This window comes from Eurytemora carolleeae, unplaced genomic scaffold (genome assembly GCF_000591075.1).
Source record: "Eurytemora carolleeae unplaced genomic scaffold, Eaff_2.0 scaffold460, whole genome shotgun sequence".
Lineage (NCBI taxonomy): Eukaryota > Metazoa > Arthropoda > Copepoda > Calanoida > Temoridae > Eurytemora > Eurytemora carolleeae.
This window is the reverse complement of record NW_019396516.1, coordinates 160,693-179,293: the sequence shown is the minus strand read 5'-3', so window position 1 is coordinate 179,293 and position 18,601 is coordinate 160,693. Positions and strand designations below refer to the sequence as shown.

Below are 18,601 nucleotides of genomic sequence, written 5' to 3'. Positions count from 1 at the left end.
TATTAAACTTTACGATCTACAAAGTTTTGAGAAGGTAGGATTTATTCTCAGCCTCAGGTCTAATCTCTACCATCCCCCCCCCTTCTCCCCCGGCCTTCAGTAATCATTTTCACCTTCTGTATTTAAGAAAATATTTAGGTATTTTTGTTCATCAATATTACCTATTCTGTCAAGTAAAAATGTTTTTTTGAGATATACATTTGAAATCTTATTTTCTCCAAAATCAAAGCAAAATTTTTTCTTTTGAATACAAAAACTCGAGCTGTAATCCCATTCTTGATCTAGTTAGTTCATCTTGAGTTTGATTTGTGAATAGGAAGATGTCCCTAAAACTGATTGGTTGATTGATTAAGTGAGTGAGTGAGTGAGTGTGTGATTGATTGGTTGATTGATTGGTTGATTGATTGATTCATTGATTGATTGATTGGTTGATTGATTGATTGATATATTGATTGATTGATACATTGATACATTGATACATTGTAATATCCATCCTTTTCATTTAATTGATGATGAATTATGTATTTAATAGGGACCGTTCTCAACTTTCAAGTACCCTCTGGAATCTGGTTGTGACTGGACAGGAATAAAATTCAGCCTAGGTTATTAAGATTCACAACTTTGTGCAGGCAACTGGGAAACTGCAATAATAGCATCAAATACTAATAGCAGTTCTTAATGATCGTCTTCATATTCCACCGTTTAATGGATAAATTCATTTTTTTATTCAGCGTAAATCTAAGTGTGATAAGCGACGTCTGGTGCAAAATTGTACCTTTTATGTGCAACTCTTTTAATCAAACTTTTTTTTTACTCCCCCTGAGCCGGCGATTAAAAAAATTCAAGAAAATACGACTCAGGTCTGAGCTGTTGAGCCTATTTACGGCTCGGGCTTTCGGATTTAAGTTGCTCTAATTTTCAACAGAGTTTAGTTCATAAAACCGGTTTAATGTTGTATTTGGCGGATTTTCATAGTTGGAACTGGCGCATTCCGGGTTTTGATGAGAATAAGACCCAACATAGAGCCTTATTCTTCACTAAAAGCAACCAAGGTCGGTTTTATTTTCATTGGGCTTTACTCCTTAAGTCGAGCCTAAGATCTCGCAGCTGTCAATCACGTGACACAAGCTGTCGTCATAGTTCCGGGTCTCAGATTGGGTCTTAAAGCTGCGTTTAAAGAATTAAGTCTCGAGCCGAAGCTTTTAACTCGCGGGCTCTGTATAAATGAAAACTTTTTGACAGATCGCGCGAGAGGCTTTAAGGGGGAGGTTGCAATGGGCTTGCATAACATTTTAAAGTTTTTTTAATTCTATTCTTGGGAGTAAAAAAATTAATGAAAATGTTTAACTTTTTGTATCCGGAAACGGTGAAACAGTGAAAAAAAAACGAAACATTTGCTGGGAAAAAGACCGACTAGGCATGGTAGAGCTGAAAGTGCAGTATTGTAGAGAAAAACTTTAGGATTCATTTATACCAATGAGACATTTATACGGTGTACAATTTTTAAATAAGAGCGTAAAGTTGTTTGAAATATTTCACTAGTTGTTTCAGTCGGCAAAAGATACGATTTTTACAATTATTTAATAACCTTGACAAAATATGTAAAAATATTATCTTATAGACTAATTTGCTGTTAATGAATATATTTCTTTTAAAAAATTATCGATGAAAGCCATAGAACCATAGAATCGATTATGTAATTTTCATAATTTCCTTTGCTGTTTCTATAATTTTATTCGCAGTTTTCTTCAAAATGTCGTCTTAATAATAAATTAAAGAAAACCTCTAATAAGCGACCTTAGCTGAAAAATATTGCATAAACCAGCGAGATTTTAAAATGAATTATAATAACTTTTTTCAATGATTTAAGTTCATTATTTTTCTCCTGTTTGTGTACATGCAACCGGTAGAATAGTATGTGTTACATATTTTGTGCATGTTATTTAAGAATTGTAATAAAACGTTTCTTCTGCTGACTGAAACAACTGTTGAATATCAAAAACAACTTTTCGCTCTAAATTAAAAATTGTACACCGTAAAAATGTCCCATTGGTATCAAATAAATACTAAAACTATTCTCTACAAAACTGCACTTTCAGTTCAACTACCATGTCTAGCCGGTCTCTCCCTTTAAACATCTGTTTATCCTCTTAAATATGATAGATCCTAAGTTTGTGTGCATCATGTAAAAACAAATAATCTAGTTTTAAAAAGTGCTGAATTTGGGAGAATTATTCACAAAAAAAAGGATTTCGAATTGAACGCAAACGCCATTTATGTTTTTGATTTTCAAATATCAAAAAAGAAAACCAATAGAAGTTTTGGAGGGAGGACATTTAAGTTATATATTATCTTAATTTTAAGCTCTTTAAATCTTTTTATTTTTCTTCTTTATTTTTTATTCACTTCAATGATTTATGTTTCAATTTAATATCTTCTTCAATTCTCCAATATGTTCATTCTTTCCATTCTTCCATTCTTGTCTTCTTTTATACTTTCATATTTTCATTAATTCTTGAAATATTTTCATTCTTCCATTCTTCCATTCTAGTTTTCTCTTTTCATATTTTCATTAATTCTTGGAATATTTTCATCCTTTCCATTCTTCCATTCTAGTTTTCTCTCATACTTTCATATTTTCATTAATTCTTGGAATATTTTCATTCTTTCCATTCTTCCATTCTTGTCTTCTCTCATACTTTCATTAATTCTTGGAATATTTTCATCATTTCCATTCTTCCATTCTTGTCTTCTCTCATACTTTCATATTTTCATTAATCCTTGGAATATTTTCATCATTTCCATTCTTCCATTCTTGTCTTCTCTCATACTTTCATATCTTCTTTGATTCTCCAATATTTTCATTCTTTCCATTCTTCCATTCTTTTCTTCTCTCGTACTTTATATTTTCATTAATTCTTGGAATATTTCATCCTTTCCATTCTTCCATAATGTTCTTCTCACATACTTCCATTTATTATAAATCTTCGAATTTTTTTTTGTTGATTCTTCAATATTTTTTATCTTTGAATCATTTTGTCTATTCTTTTATATTTTTTTGATCATTTAATCTTTTTTATCTTTGTATTCTTTTGTTTATTCTTAAATATCTTTTTTTTCATCTTTGAATACATTTTCTTTATTCTTCCATATCTTTTTATCTCTGAATCCATATGGTTATTCTCACATATATTTGTTTCATCTTTGTACTCTTTTGTTTATTCTTAAATATCTTTTTTCATCTTAAAATACATTTTCTTTATCCTTTTATATCTTTTTATCTTTTTTCATATTTTGATCCTTTCCTTTATTTCTTTAATATCTTTATTTTATCAATCCCCCCTGTATTTAGATGGTAAGCTAATGATGTTGACTACTAATGGAGCTGTGATACGCATAGTTGACGCTTTCGATGGAAAACCCCTTTATACCCTTGCTGGATACCAGAATAATAAGGTTAATTTGCTAATAAACCTTTGGTTATTGTTCCTTTGTACGCCATAGAACACTTTAAACTTAAAAGGGACAATAGGATCAATTTCAAGTGACCTTCCATTTATAGAAGGAAAATTCACAGTAAAAATATCAAAAGTTACTTTTCAGAAGCGACAGAAAATTTAAAGTTTACTTTTGAAAACCGCTTTTAGAGTAAAAGAGAGATATTTTGAAGGAACGCTATGCAACGGATCAGCTGTGTTAAGTTCAAACTATATTCAGCGTACACCGGGTTTCAGAACAATTTAACAGCTGTTTAACAGATATACACACACACCTCTCTGCACTCGATAGACAGTCAAAGGTTTTAAGGGTATCATTGTTAATAGGACACTGACCTCTTTGCATAGAGTGTCATTTGAAGTTACGCTTACAGTCCCTTAAAGTCTCATTTTGTTAAACCATTTGAGATGGACGGTAGTTGATCTAATCCTATGTTGTTCAACTACTTCATTTTACTCTAATTCACATTTGAGATGGGCGGTAGTTGATCTATTCCTATGTTGTTCAACTACTTCATTTTACTCCAATTCACATTTGAGATGGGCGGTAGTTGATCTAGTCCTATGTTATTCAACTACTTCATTTTATTCTCATTGCTAGGTTCTTATAAATCTTTTTATTTTGTTGTATTAATACTAGGGTATTCCTATTGAAGCCAGTTTTACCCCTGATTCTCAATATGTATTGACTGGTTCTAGTGACAGTACAATACACGTATACAAGGCAGACACAGGACAAAAGTAAGTACATTTCTTATCATAAGCCTGTTCACTGTTCATTGTATAATAAGCACTAGCGTTGCCAAAGTTTTATTACAGGGCGTCCCAATAAACATGGGAATTGAGAGACGACTTTAATATCGTCTTTGATTTCTGATAATTGATAAATGACATAACGTGCATAATAAAGATTATACGTCTAATGAACTTTCCAAAACGTGGTCTACCTTCTTTTTATTTTTAAATTGCCGGAGATATTGAACATTTTAACAGTTTTTTTTATTTTAAATTAAGAATCTGGAAAAAATTCCTACCATTTCCGTCTATTATAAAGGTGAAAAAATGGTAGAACTCATTTTGGAAATCCGGAGACTACTAGTTTTCGGTGTTAAATGTTTAAATTGAGGTACTACAAAATTGTATTTTCGAAATAATCCCTCTTGGAACAAAGACGACATATTTAATTGGGACACCCCGAATCAAAGTTTACATGAAAAGAGTAAATAAGTTTTTAATTGACAGTTCCTCTTTGTTTCCATTTTTATGTGTACCACTATCCAAGCTGTTTTGAAAGCTTGGTAAAAATCCGGGGGTTTAATGTTGNATATAGATTAAATCCTGAGATGAGATTTATACTGTGCATTGTACAAATTTAAATAAGGTTTATTGTTGCAGTCTCTAAAAGCAATAGATTACACTTATTTTACAGAAGAGGGTATTCGTTTGTTCCGTTGATTTCTTCCCCAGCCAGGGATAGGATAGGGTTAACAGAAAATAACATTATAAACTATTTATTTGTAATCGTGATTCTTTCCCAATATAACCAATTATGAACTTAAATCTAGCCAACTGACGTCAGTACTAGACTGTCAAAAAGAATTTCTTAAACATAATATTATCAAAGTTAATAATTTTGGCTTAAATGTTTTAATCTGGTTTGCTTCTTATATTTACAATAATACAATAATCGATGAATATCTACGTCAGAGTTTATATAGAGATTTTGTGTCACGTGTAGGACTTCAGAGGCCGAATTTAAATAATTTGAGACGCGGCTCAAACATGGTTGGCTCCACTTGAATTTGTATTCAGTGTTTAGAGGTTTGAGCCGGCGCTCAATTGGGTAGATTTAATTATTTAATGTGTCTAATTGTTTTTAAGCAACATTTTCTAGGTTTATTGAGAGGGAATATGCAAAGTTCAGTGTTAACCCAGTTTAATCCTAGAAACTAGATAAACTAAATAATTATTTACCGCACCTTTTCTACCGCCTTAACTGTACTGTGCTGTACTCAATACTTCAGGGCATTTACTCTGAGAGGAGAGCATCAACATCCTGTAACAAGTGTGCAGTTCAACCCCAGGTAATCATATAAATTTATAATATACATATACATATACATATATTTAAAGAATCTCTGTTTGTCTTGTTGTCTGTTTGTCTAGATGTCCGATTATTATTCAGGAACCCCTGGACCAATTTGCCTCACATTTTGATTGGGGAACTGGGTTTAAAGTTCTAAGTTTTAAAAGGAAAAATTTAGTTTCCATGCGGGCAAAGCTGGGTTCCCAAGCAAGTTCATTATGTATCAAAGCACTGTATTGTGTGTTCCCTTACTTACTAATTTTTATCCGATTAAATATCAAAACTGCCATTTAAAGGACAAACCTATACTCAATTTTCAATTCATTTTAATATTATACTTTTAATTTTTTCATTTTGTTAACTCGTCAATAACCTTCTTTACAGCTTTTTGAAATCTCCTAATATTGTGATTTGTCGGAAATAAAATAGGCATGTGATAAAAAAAATTTATTTAGATGAAGAAAAAAATTTCGATTTTTTTTTAGCCTATCCGTATGGCCAGCAATAGCTAATATATGACTAATGAAATATATATTAATATCTATGCAGATGCTCTCAACTATTAATTTTTCGGCGCTGCAGGGGGGCTTTATTATATAGTCTATCCTGATATCTTGATAATAAACTATTATAAATATTCAGGTATATGATGATGGCCTCTGCTTGTCAAAGCCTAAACTTCTGGGCCCCTGACCTGGATGGTACAGGAGGAGGGGGCAAGGGGCCTCTGCCCTCCCCTACCCCAGTTATGCACCAACAGCCTGCATTCAAGCCTGGAGGGTTTATAGACGGAGTTTATTGACTGTCTAATCTAGGGAGACCTTTTTCAGTAATTGATTACTTTACTTTCAATGGACTGTAAACGTAATTTCAAGAGACTCTTTATTCATTCAGTTACACGCCTGATTCACATTGGTACCTATTATGCGGATTTATTCTACAGGGACCAAGAAAGAAGTTGTAAGAATTTAGTCTTTTCTAGAAAGAAAAAACGACGATAGCTTTCTTGTTGCTCAAATAAAGGTTTTCAAGGTACCGTTGTGAATCAGGCATTCAACTTTTTAAATATGGGCTCACTTGAAATTACTCCTCAATGATTCTTTTACCGCGCACTATAGTTTTAGTAGAAGTAGTATATATTTCCATTTACTGTTGGCGCCGATATAAGGATTCCTATCTCTAATTGGATAATGAGATAGATAGATAGATGTTACCGCCATACAATTTCTATTGGTTCAGAATAGACAACTAACACATGACTGAACCCTGATTGGATCAGGCGCTAATAAAATCGGCATACAGTGTGAACGATGAAAAAAAAATCATGTTTGTAATTCTTACATTTTTAATATGTGAAAAACTTGATTTTTGAGAAAACAGATTTGAAGAAGGTTTCCCTATTATCTAAATATGTTTTCAACTTATTTATTTGTATTTTAGTTTTGTATCGTTACCAATGTTAAACAGACTGTCGTTGTAATTTTAATTGAGGAATAATGTTGAAAATGTAAACGTTTTTTACGCTTGAAAGGTGTTTAATTCCGATTAATCATCCTCCCTTGTGCAGTGGAAATGCGCAAGTTTCTTTAGCATGGAACCTCAACTTCAAACAAAACAATCAGTTTTCTCTAGAGAAACATGAATAAGGGACACATTATTCAAACTTGATCATACAACGCTGTGAATTACTATTTTTGGCGATAAATCCCTTGAAGAATAAGATAAAATTAAAAATCTAAAGAAAATGGGTATTTTTTCGACTTGGCATGTTTCATTTGTACCTGAATCCTAAATATGAATAAAGTTTGAGAAAAACATCTAGAAAATTATGAAAGTAGAGAAAAGTGAGTTCATTGTTATGTTACTCTCTGGTTTACGACATTTGGAAGCAATTCTTACTCTTTTTGAGTCGTCTCTTGATTGTCATGTTTATCGAGTTGCACACTATCATTTAGACAGTAAAGCAACACCACAAGTGGATATTAATTAGAAAAGCATTTTCCGGGTTTATGAGAAATTTTTTTCAATCTATTTAATTTCGAAATGTTCGATATAAAAATATCTTCACCTCATACAGTTTCCGCGTGCTTCATGACATGTTTATGTTAGCATAAACCACAGAGTATTTGTTTGTCCAGACGAAGCAGAAACCTCAGGGGAATAAATTTCCTAGCCGTGGTTTGGCCCCAGACCTGACAAGACACTGGGTTAGTGACATAACTTTCGGAACTCGTGTGTTCTGTTTTATATTACAAATGACAAACAATAAATTTCACAGGTGATAATTAAAGGAAGAGTTCGCGAAAAATGAAAGGGGTTACTTTTAACAACAATGTTTTGGCTCCTAGGTGTAACTCTTCCAAGTGAAATCACTGAAATATCAAGATGAGACACAGGGGCGGATACAGGATTTAAGTGAGGGGGGGGGGCAAGATTTTTTAGGAACAAAAACAAAAAAATTCTTGACTTAAAACGACTCAATAAGAGTCAAAATTAATGACTTAAGACTAAAAAACTAGATTATTAAGACACCTAGCGGTCAAATAATCATCTTTTAAAGTACATCATTTATAAAATTATTATGAAATATCAATTATAAAAGAATACATCGATCTGAATTCGACATTTGTAGGTTTTAATATCTGACTAATTAATTAATGGACGATACACACTTGGGTACAAGACATTTTTTACCATTTTCTCCTTACATACGCTGCAACAGATAAGTGTATAATCAGTAGCGATCAAGAACGAATAAAATTCGATGTCAGCCCGGCCTTACCTTACCTTTCATTTTTCGCGAACACTACCCTTACCCAAAAGCTGCTGCTTTTATAATTGAGACACTTCCGTTGTTAATTCCTTGTTCTTAGCCTAAACGATATTTTTTTCAAAACCATTTGGTCAATTAACCCCAAAAAAGAAAACATTCGACAGTTTAAAAATAAGGTCAGATTGGATTGAGCCATGTGTTCTATTCTCACGTTGCGGCTGGGACATCTTGGGCATGTTTACTTGTGAAATTTGTTACATTTCGAAAGTTGCCACATAGAGAAAGAACCTGAAAACGTCTGTAATCTATGTTTTCTATGGCATAAACACTGCTGCTTGAATTCACAGGAATCGTTTAGCCTGGAAGGTTGTCCTAACATACAACTATGAATGCTCAGAGAACTTTTATTAGAAACATTACCCTCGGTATATGTATACTCCCTACATAATACATTATACATTTTACATTTATACATCATGAATTCAACAAGAGTTAAAAAAGTTAACAAACTAAAAATAGAAAGAATTATCTATTTTGAAAAAAATCTATAAAATAAGAAAAGTATTCAGCGTCGGAAATGTCAGACAAAAATCCGCATTCTACAATTACAAAGAAATTGCCGTGCAATACTGTTAAGATAAGTAAATGCCATGAGTTTTGAATTCCTTTCTATTTCTGCATAGAACCCTCGAAACAAATAATTAAGATTACCCCCATGTGGTAAGTTAAACGTTTTCTTAATTCTTTTGAATTGAATTGCAGAGTGATTATTAAAGGGTGGTTTTCTTACTGTTACCGTTTCTCCATCTGCGCTTTCGCAGTTTCTTTTTTCCTTGCCGACCTTTGCCCGTCTATTTATGGAGCTGCTTTTCGCCATTATAAGACAGTGCAGGATCAACTTTTCATTGTATAGGTGTACCCATCACTTCTAGCACTTAAAGTTAGTTTATATTTCCGGCGAGGGAGCAATAGCAATTCCTTGCAATGAACCGGACATTTTTACTTTCCTGTACAAGGAGGGTTTCTATTCAACAAAGGATAATCAAGTTACCCGCTCATAGAAATGTCCTTGAGTCTCATTTCGCTGCTTGTGAGAAGTCTAGATGGTAGGTAGAGGAGAGTTAGAGATAAGGATAAGGGTTTGTAGGAGTGGCTTAGGAATGTTTCGTTAAAATCACTACATTTGTCCACATGCTATACTGTATCCCAGTCCAGCGGAATTCCTTTGGAAGTATTGCATTCAGTGAGCAATGCTGCATGCAAAATGCGGAGTTGTCCCCTTTTAAGAGCTCTGCTCAGGGAGCAGGGAAAGGGCCCTTGCAGTAAGAGCTCCGATCGCTAATTGGAGTGGATATAAAACCGGATTAGTATAAGACATAGTAGCTCTTTGTTATTCCTATTTCTTGACTTAATACCTTGGTCGTTGCTTCTGTAGTAAAGAAGCAGGCTAGCTACTTAAGCACAGGGTTCAGGGCCGCTTGGCCTTCCCTCCCTCCATATGCAAGTGCAGACACCCTCCCTCCATATGTGCAGACACCTTTCTCAGCGTCCACTGCAAATAGTGCAGACTGCAGAGAGCTTTTTTCTAGCAGAGCTCTTTTATCCTAGACTGTAGGAATGCAACTGACAAATTCATATATAACATAAAAATGGTCAAGGGGGCAATGTTCATATATAGGGGGTAGAGCTGAATGATTTTTCAAGAAAATATACAATTCTATGATGTCTTTGGTTTACAACTAAATTAAAAGGTTTATTGTGTTTTATTCCACTACATCATTCAAAGTCACAAAAAGCCAGATGTAAATTTTTTAGGAAAAAATTGTGGTCGACTTTCCAAAATTGACCCCAGACTTTTGGTTTGACGATCTTATACTAAATCAATCTGAGAGGATTGGTTATAAATATTTATACTGTTTACACAGTTATAAACATCGATTATTTGCGGTACAAATTAAAATACACTTCTTCCGGTGTAACTGATTTGTATATACAGTGAAACTTATAAAACTGTGGAATAGGAAGATGAAACTTAAGCAAAATCATTTGTGTAATTTTTTAGTCTAACAGTCGTCTTCCTAATCGTTAGGTTTATGGGTCCCGCTGTATCTATCTATAGAAGTAAAAATAATAAGAGTGCGCTGAGTGGTAAAATATACAGTGTGAAGGCCTGCACATTAATGTCAAGTATGCACGATGCATAAACTATATAAATATCAGAGACAGACATGACCGGTCACGGCGGTCACTCCAAGGGCATATATAGAGGAGGGGGAGGAGATAGGGCTCAACCCGTAAAAATAACATTTTCCTTCTTTAAATAGTTCTTCTATATTTGCACCATATCTTCGCAGTCTCTCTTTAGGGTCTTTTTTAAAGTCTGTAATTCAACCTGTCTTTTCAATAATTTAGTCTTTAATATATTGTCATATATGTTGCAATATTTTTATTAATAATAGTATATGATGCACCATGTCTTATTAATATGTAGTCTATGATGTACCATGTCTTATTAATATATAGTCTATGATGCACCATGTCTTATTAATATATAGTCTATGATGCACCATTTCTGATTAATGTTTATTCTATGAAGCACCATGTCTTATTTATATATATTCTATGATGCATCATGTCGTATTAATATATTGTCTATGATGCAATATGTTTTATTAATATGTAGTCTATGATGCACCATGTCTTAATATATATTCTATGATCCACCATGTCTTATTAATATATAGTCTATGATGCACCATGTCTTATCAATATTTATTCTATGGTTCTTCTGAACCACGTGCATTGAAATCTTTGCAAGTTCAGATGTCAAATAATTTACAACTCATTAGGATTGGAAGATCAATGGATATTCCAAAAATAAGCAAATGTTAATAAAAAATAGTTCCATGTTTTGGAATCTTTATTTACTCGGTATATCAATATTATTAAGATGGATGCAAAGATCCAAGGTTCGGTCGATCCAAAGTCTGATTTAATGGAAAAGCAAAAAAAACTCATTAAACTGCGTCTCTATAAGAATGGCCAAGAATGCACAAGCGAAGTAGCTCATCAAGCCAAACATAATTCAATAAGGTTTTCGCAAATCTAAAATCTAAAAAATGCACTGCATAGTACATGAATATTTTGATACGTGTAAAAAGAAAAACAATTATATGTAAACATTCTTTTAACCTGAGATGGAATTTAAAGAATTTAAGCCGCGGTTTAAATCCGCCAAAACCCGGTTTAAATTAAGCGCCGGCTTAAATCTTGAAACACTTGATACAATTTTAAGTGGAACCAACCAAATTTGAACCTCGGCTTAAATTTAAACCGCCGCTCAAATTCTTTAAATTCGGCCACCGATTTATTGTTTTTATGAACGATAAAGAAATACTTTTTTTTGTCGAGTCTGGTTGAACTTTTAAAAAAGACATTTATCATACCTATGATAATAAAGTAGTAAAAAGTAGTAAAGATTGAATTGTTTTAAAAAATCAGTTATTTTTCATTTATGGATTGTCTTTGATTTGACTTTTAACTAAAAATGCTTATTCACGCGAGTCACACTGGTGTTCCAGGAAATAAACTAAATGCATGCAAGTTCAAAGCATAAAATCAAGAATGAAAAGGGTTTTTGAAATGAAAATAGTTTAGTACAAAATACTAAATATTTTTTTTTGTGCATTGCAATAATGTTTTTAGTCAGAACTGTGACCGTGTCATTAATGTTTAAACAAACTTTAAACTTGATTAGGATTTCCAGCGAAAAGTATAAATCGTTTCGCGAGAGCCGAAAATTTTGCATTTTTCGTATTTTGTTCGCTAGCGAAAAATGTTAACATTTTTGCTTAATTCGCGAAATTAAAAACCGAAATTTCGCAAAAACGTTTGCGAAATAAAAACAAAAATTTTTGCAGTTTTTCGCGAAAGTTTTCATTCGCTGGAAACCCTAAACTTGATCCTCTAGGTTTAAATCAGAAAATGTTTCTGGAAAGCGACAAATGCACTGAATGGCAAGAATATGTCCAACATTTTTTAAAACTATGCGTAAAAATACAATTATGTATTTTTAAATTTTCATTCAAGTGACCCTCCAAGCAAAGATTGCAATGCCTGATTTACAAAGGTATACTTAAAAGCTTTGTCTAATCAAATATGAGTTAGATATCAATGTTTTTGTTCCTTTAAACTTTTATTTTCGGTTTCTCTGAGAAAGTGACTTGCACATTTCTTGCATATAAGATGAAATGGAGAAACAGAAATAAATACTATTTGAGTCAAAAAACAATGGTATCTTCCACATTTTTTCAGATTATAGCTTCAAGGGTACCGTTGTACATCGGCAGTGTCATCTGGAGGTTCACTTAAACTTCACTTACAGTCCCCCTGTAAGAATAAATATTTGATGGCGATCATATATACATAAATCAAAATAAAAGTTAACTAATTTTTAAATTTACAGATGAATTCTCTCCATGTTCTCTTCTTCTTTGTTGCTATTTTCTCCGAACAGATATTTAGCTCTCTAGGCCAGCTATCCGGCTACCAGGTATATCTAGCTCAGCTATAACCAGGTATATCTAGGCCAGCTATCCGGCTACCAGGTATATCTAGCTCAGCTATAACCAGGTATATCTAGGCCAGCTATCCGGCTACCAGGTATATCTAGCTCAGCTATAACCAGGTTTATCTTCCTTCATTCTATGATTTTCTAATAATCTTTGAAACCTGATGTTGTAGACCTATGTTATTTCAGTCTTCAATTTAGCGGGTTTACATTGTCAAAGTTTGAACTATAGAGTTACAAATGCCACCATCGTTCATCATGCTTCATGTTGCAAAAATATAGGGATTAGAAAATTAGAGTTTGCGTTGAGTTCTTTAAGAGCGAAATCATGAGAGAATATGAATACTTGTTTTAGAGTGGAGGAGGTGGTGGAGGAGGAGGAGATGGAGAGGATGGAGGTCTAGAAGTTAATATTCCTGGAATACCTGGTCAGGATTATCCCATTTATGCTCAGGTAAATTCTGATCAGATTCAGACATTGAACAGTACATTTTGTTCTTCTAAACAAATAAACTAACCAACGAAAATACTACAGGGTGTCCCACGAAACATGACACTTGGTAAATAGTTTAGAATGTCTTCTTCCATAATTTGTTAAGTGGTTTAATACCAAAAACAATAATAGAAAGATTATATAGTCGAGTCATATTATCCTAAAATTAACTTCAAAGTAAAATATATTTGAGCAAAAGATTTTTTAAGCGAAATAAACTGCAAACAGCCTTTGATATATATTACAGTGTATGGAAGACGACATTCTAAACTATTTACAAACTGTCATGTTTTGTGGGACGCCCTGTAAATCTAAATTAACTCAAAAAAAAATGTTTTGCAAATTATGATAAAAAGATTAGTATTAGTCAAATTATTGGTTTTGTGGTTCAGGATACATGTCTAAAATTCTAAAAGTATGAAAATGAAAATGAAAATGAAAATATTCATCTTCAATACTTTTTAAAATAGGTTCCTGACACTGGCTTTGGCTGTGATGGAAGAGTAGAGGGAGGTTACTACGCTGACACTAGTGCAGAATGCCAGGTACAGTCAGCTGTTGACATTGACCATTTGTGCAAATGAGAAGCTCTACTTTCATTGGTTGAATTCTTGAGATCTTTGCTCTTATTGGTTAAATCTTAGAAATATCCGCTCTTATTGATTGAACTTTTAAGATCTCAGTTCTCCAAAAATAGAAGTTGTGGGAATATTTCCCCCCATTCTAAAAAATATAAAACAAATAGAAATAAAAGCAAAAGGAAAAGGAAAGTTACATATTTATTGTTTACATTATATTTAATGTAAGCTAGTGGTGGATTGTTAGTATTTTTCGACGATGAACTACCAACTTTTAGAAATAAAAATGATGGATTTATTTGTAATGTTTAAAAAAACAAAATAGGCTTTATGGGTTGTGAAAAATGTATAGGTTTGTTGAATTGTTGAGATATTTACTTTCATTATTTGAATTGTTGAGATCTTTACTCTTATTGGTTGAACTGTTAAGATCTTTACTCTTATTGGTTGCACTGTTGATATCTTGACTCTCATTGGTTGCACTGTTGAGATCTTGACTCTCATTAGTTGCACTGTTGAGATCTTTACTCTTATTGGTTAAATTGTTGAGATTTTTACTCTCATTGGTTGCACTGTTGAGATCTTTACTCACATTGGTTGAACTGTTAAGATCTTTACTCTTACTGATATATCGCTGAGACTTTTCCTCATATTGGTTGATTTGTTGAGATCGCTTCAGAACATTTTAAATATTATATAATGTTTTTTTATGCGAAAATTATGTTCAATTTGTTGCAATTGTAATTTTAGGTTTTCCATATTTGCGCAAACAATGGAGAAGGTGGTTTGAGAACATATAGTATTCTTTGCCCTAATGGGACAATCTTTAACCAGGTAAAATTCAATTAATCTAGAGACCGAATTTTAAGAATTTTAACCGCGTCACTGAACCGCCAAAAACCGGTTCCAATTGAGTACCGGCTTAAATCAAGGAACACTTAATACAATTTCATGTGGAACCAACCATGTTTGAGCTAAAAATTCAAAAAATGTCTGGGGCTTCCGAAAATATCACTGAGCCAGTAAGCTAACATTAAAGGCCACAGAAATGAGACACTTCAAAATCATGCCAGTCTCTAAATTTGAAGCAGCTTTTCATTGTTATAGCCTACATCTATGTGGCAAGTAGGGTTTCCAATCGGAATTCCGTGGCGCGGAATTGCGCGAAATTGCGCGCAATGATTGCTTCTGAGTTGCGCTATGAATGCGAACAAGGATGCAATCAAATATTCGCGGAATTGCGCAGAATTGCGACGAATTGCACGGAATTTCTTTGCAAAGGCTTTTCCATTTAAAATTCAATCATTTTGAAGTGTGACTTACAAATTTATGCAGAAGATACAAGAATGGAAATCCACCGAAGTCTGTAGATTTAAAAATAATCCAGGGTCACTTGAACATTTTTCCATATTTTAAAAATATTAAAGTTTTGTGTGCAGGTTAATCTACTAGTTAAAAATTCAATATGATACATTTTTTATGGTTAAAATTGTAAGATTCATTTAATCAAAATTATATATTTTGCTACAGTGAGAACCAGAAAACTATGGTATAGGAAGACAACATTACGGTGTATTAGTTGTCGTTACAAAGCAAAAATTAACTTACTTATTTAGTTAAAGCAGACCCAGAGTCTAAAAGTCGTCTTCCCCTGCCAGAGTTTTATGGTTATCATGCTGTATATGAGTATTATAAAATGAAAAATTAAGTTTAAATTCAATTTACTCAGCATTTGAGACTGAAATGTTAGTGAAGCTCAGTTTATTGTATGTCCCTACCAAAGTTTAAATTGATTTTTTTTAAATGTTGTTAAATGGAATTGCGCAATAATTAATTGCATGTTTTGGGTTCTATTAGGTATAAATTGAATATTCTCAAATAAAATTTGACACAAACGCAAGAAAGTTGGACGCTGCAATTGCGTTTATTGCGCGCAATTATTACGAAATTTTGCGCAATTAAATTCACTTGCTTGCAAGAGCTCGCAATTGCGCGCAAGTAAAATCCACTTGCGTTGGAACCCTCCACAGGCAATCATATTTTTGGAATGGGCATGGCAGTCCTAAAACTACACCTATTTTAATTATGTGTTTTAATTCGCTATTTTCTAAAAATCAAGACTTTATTTATTTTTATTAAGAATGCTGATAAAATAAATTAATAATTTTGTTTAAACTCTATCTACGATTAATTGATTCATTATTTTAGAAATACTTCGTCTATGATTGATTTTTGATAATTTTATGAAAAAAAGCTATGGCCGATTTTAGCAAGAAACGTAATAAATTAATTGAAATGCTTGATTTATTATTGATCTTGATATTAAATGTTAGGAAAACTTTATCTGTGATTGGTGGTTTAACTTTGACTGCTCACAAGCTGAAGGACTATACTCCCTAAACGATGCTAATGCTGCTGAAGCTGCTGCAGCTACAGGTTAAATTTATTTTTAGAGTTGCATGTCTGATTTACAACGGTACACCTTTAAACCTTAATCTGAGTGACAATAAGTAAGAAATCGTCATTTTCTGTTTGGATAAAAAGTGTTAAATTCTGTATATTTCCTTCCATAGTCTCAGCATGCGATAAATTCGTTACTTTAACAGAGAAACCACAGTTAAAACAATTAATCTTTCACATAGAAAAGCTAGAATATCTAATTCATTCTTCAGGTATAAAGTTTAAAAGGTTAACATTTTAAAAAGTTATAAACGGAAGATCACTTTAAATTACGCCTAATTTTCACTGGGATAGAACAAATTGTAAAAAGATAATTAAATTACGTCCAATGTCGCCTTTTTTCTTCCTTTTCCTTGAAAAAGTACACTTAGGATTTTGAAATTTTTGCAACAATGTATTTTTAAATGTTAAAAGCATTTTTTTAGAAATGGTTCAAAAGCAAATTACAATCTGACTGTAGAATTGGGCGTTGTCGGGAATTGCATTAAGTCAAATTTTAAATGTGAATAATTCTCTTAAAAATTAAATTTTTAATGATTTCTCCTTTTTTTGCTATTTTGCGTTGTTTGCTGTACCTGTACAGTGTAAATTTCACTTGTTTTTGTTATTCGTATTTTTCTGTGTTTACTGTTTATCCAACTACATGGAGATAAACTTTTATGTTTACTGTTTATCCAACTACATGGAGATAAACTTTTATGTTTACTGTTTATCCAACTACATGGAAATAAACTTTTATATTTACTGTTTATCCAACTACATGGAGATAAACTTTTATTCTAAAATATTACAGTGTTTACTGTTTATCCATCTACAAGCAGATAAACTTTTATTCTAAAATGTTTCCGTGTTTACTGTTTATCCAACTACATGCAGATAAACTTTTATTCTAAAATATTTCAGTGTTTACTGTTTATCCAACTACATGCAGATAAACTTTTATTCTAAAATATTACAGTGTTTACTGTTTATCCAACTACATGCAGATAAACTTTTATTCTAAAATATTACAGTGTTAAACTGTTTATCCAACTACATTCAGATAAACTTTTATTCTAAAATATTTCTCGAAATTTATGTTTTTATAAAAGTGATAGCTCATGAAAAACAAGAGATAATCGAAAAAAAAATTTACCAAATGCTGTCTTTTACTTTCTGCTTCAAATAAAAAATTTCAAATAATTTTTGAAGTCTGAATTAGAACTGAAATGGTTTTCGATTACTAGCAATTTCACATGATAGTAATAAAAATTGTAGCGATCAATATCCAATTCAATTCAAATTCAGCCTATACCCTCTTTTTTATGCAAACACATCCTTTAAGCTATGATGAATAAAAAATCAAATAGCAAACAGAATATATAATTAAAGAAAGAAGGAAATTAAAGTTTCTTTTGTTCTAGGTTCCTCTGGAGGCAGTCAGGCTAGTTATACCTCTGGCAGATAGACAGATAGATAGATGGATAGACAAATCTGATCAATGATAAACTGAAATGACTATTTTGTCTGATAATTTGTTTTTAACTTCTTTTCTAGTCCAACACTGTTAACATTATTTATAAACTATTTATATATTGTTAAGATTATCTTGAAATATACTTTTAAAAAAAGTTATCATTATCTTCAAATCCTTAGAAATAATTAAATGTTCTAACAGGCAAAATAAAGAATACTTTTTCCTGACCAAAACATTAACAAATTTCGCGAATTTCTTGTTTTAAGAAATTATACAATAAAAAAATTCGGAATTTTTTTACTATGAAAGAATTATTAAAGTAAAATACAAAAAAATCGTTTTTAAAACGAAAGTATTTTAAATGCTTGTTTTAAAAGTAAAATCGAGAGTTGATCGTTTTGAAACGAAAGGTTTCTAACGAGAAAACGATCAAATATCTGAGACAGCTTTCACATCTATTGACATTGCTTCTGAATTTTCTAACAAATTACAAAACTTTAAATATCTAAATGTAACAATTTGTCAATAATTTGGGGTCATGACTTCTTACTATATTAATTTTAGAAAAAACTAAATGAATTTTTATTGAAAAATTGAATCATCAGAACGAAGAAAAAATTATTTTTCTAGCTGTTAAAAATAAATATAACTAACGATATAAGTACGACGATCCAGTGTGTTTATTGTT

The 18,601-nt window shown here is 32.0% G+C and overlaps 2 protein-coding genes across 2 annotated transcripts; both read left to right on the top strand.

The window, feature by feature from the left end:
- Positions 1-19: 19 nt before the first annotated feature.
- LOC111704724 (WD repeat-containing protein 82) lies at positions 20-7,400 on the top strand. The gene is made up of 7 exons (XM_023477051.1): positions 20-34; positions 533-602; positions 3,353-3,456; positions 4,138-4,238; positions 5,522-5,581; positions 6,226-6,398; positions 7,024-7,400. Exons 3-6 carry the CDS (start codon positions 3,364-3,366, stop codon positions 6,383-6,385), a joined length of 414 nt encoding a protein of 137 aa, XP_023332819.1. The 5' UTR covers positions 20-34; positions 533-602; positions 3,353-3,363; the 3' UTR covers positions 6,386-6,398; positions 7,024-7,400.
- Positions 7,401-12,659: 5,259 nt separating this feature from the next.
- Positions 12,660-18,071, top strand: LOC111704720 (uncharacterized). Its single transcript, XM_023477043.1, has 7 exons — positions 12,660-12,747; positions 12,822-12,908; positions 13,282-13,380; positions 13,890-13,964; positions 14,748-14,831; positions 16,331-16,433; positions 17,861-18,071. The coding sequence occupies exons 2-7, from the start codon at positions 12,822-12,824 to the stop codon at positions 17,902-17,904; spliced, it is 492 nt and encodes a 163-aa protein (XP_023332811.1). The 5' UTR covers positions 12,660-12,747; the 3' UTR covers positions 17,905-18,071.
- Positions 18,072-18,601: the final 530 nt, after the last annotated feature.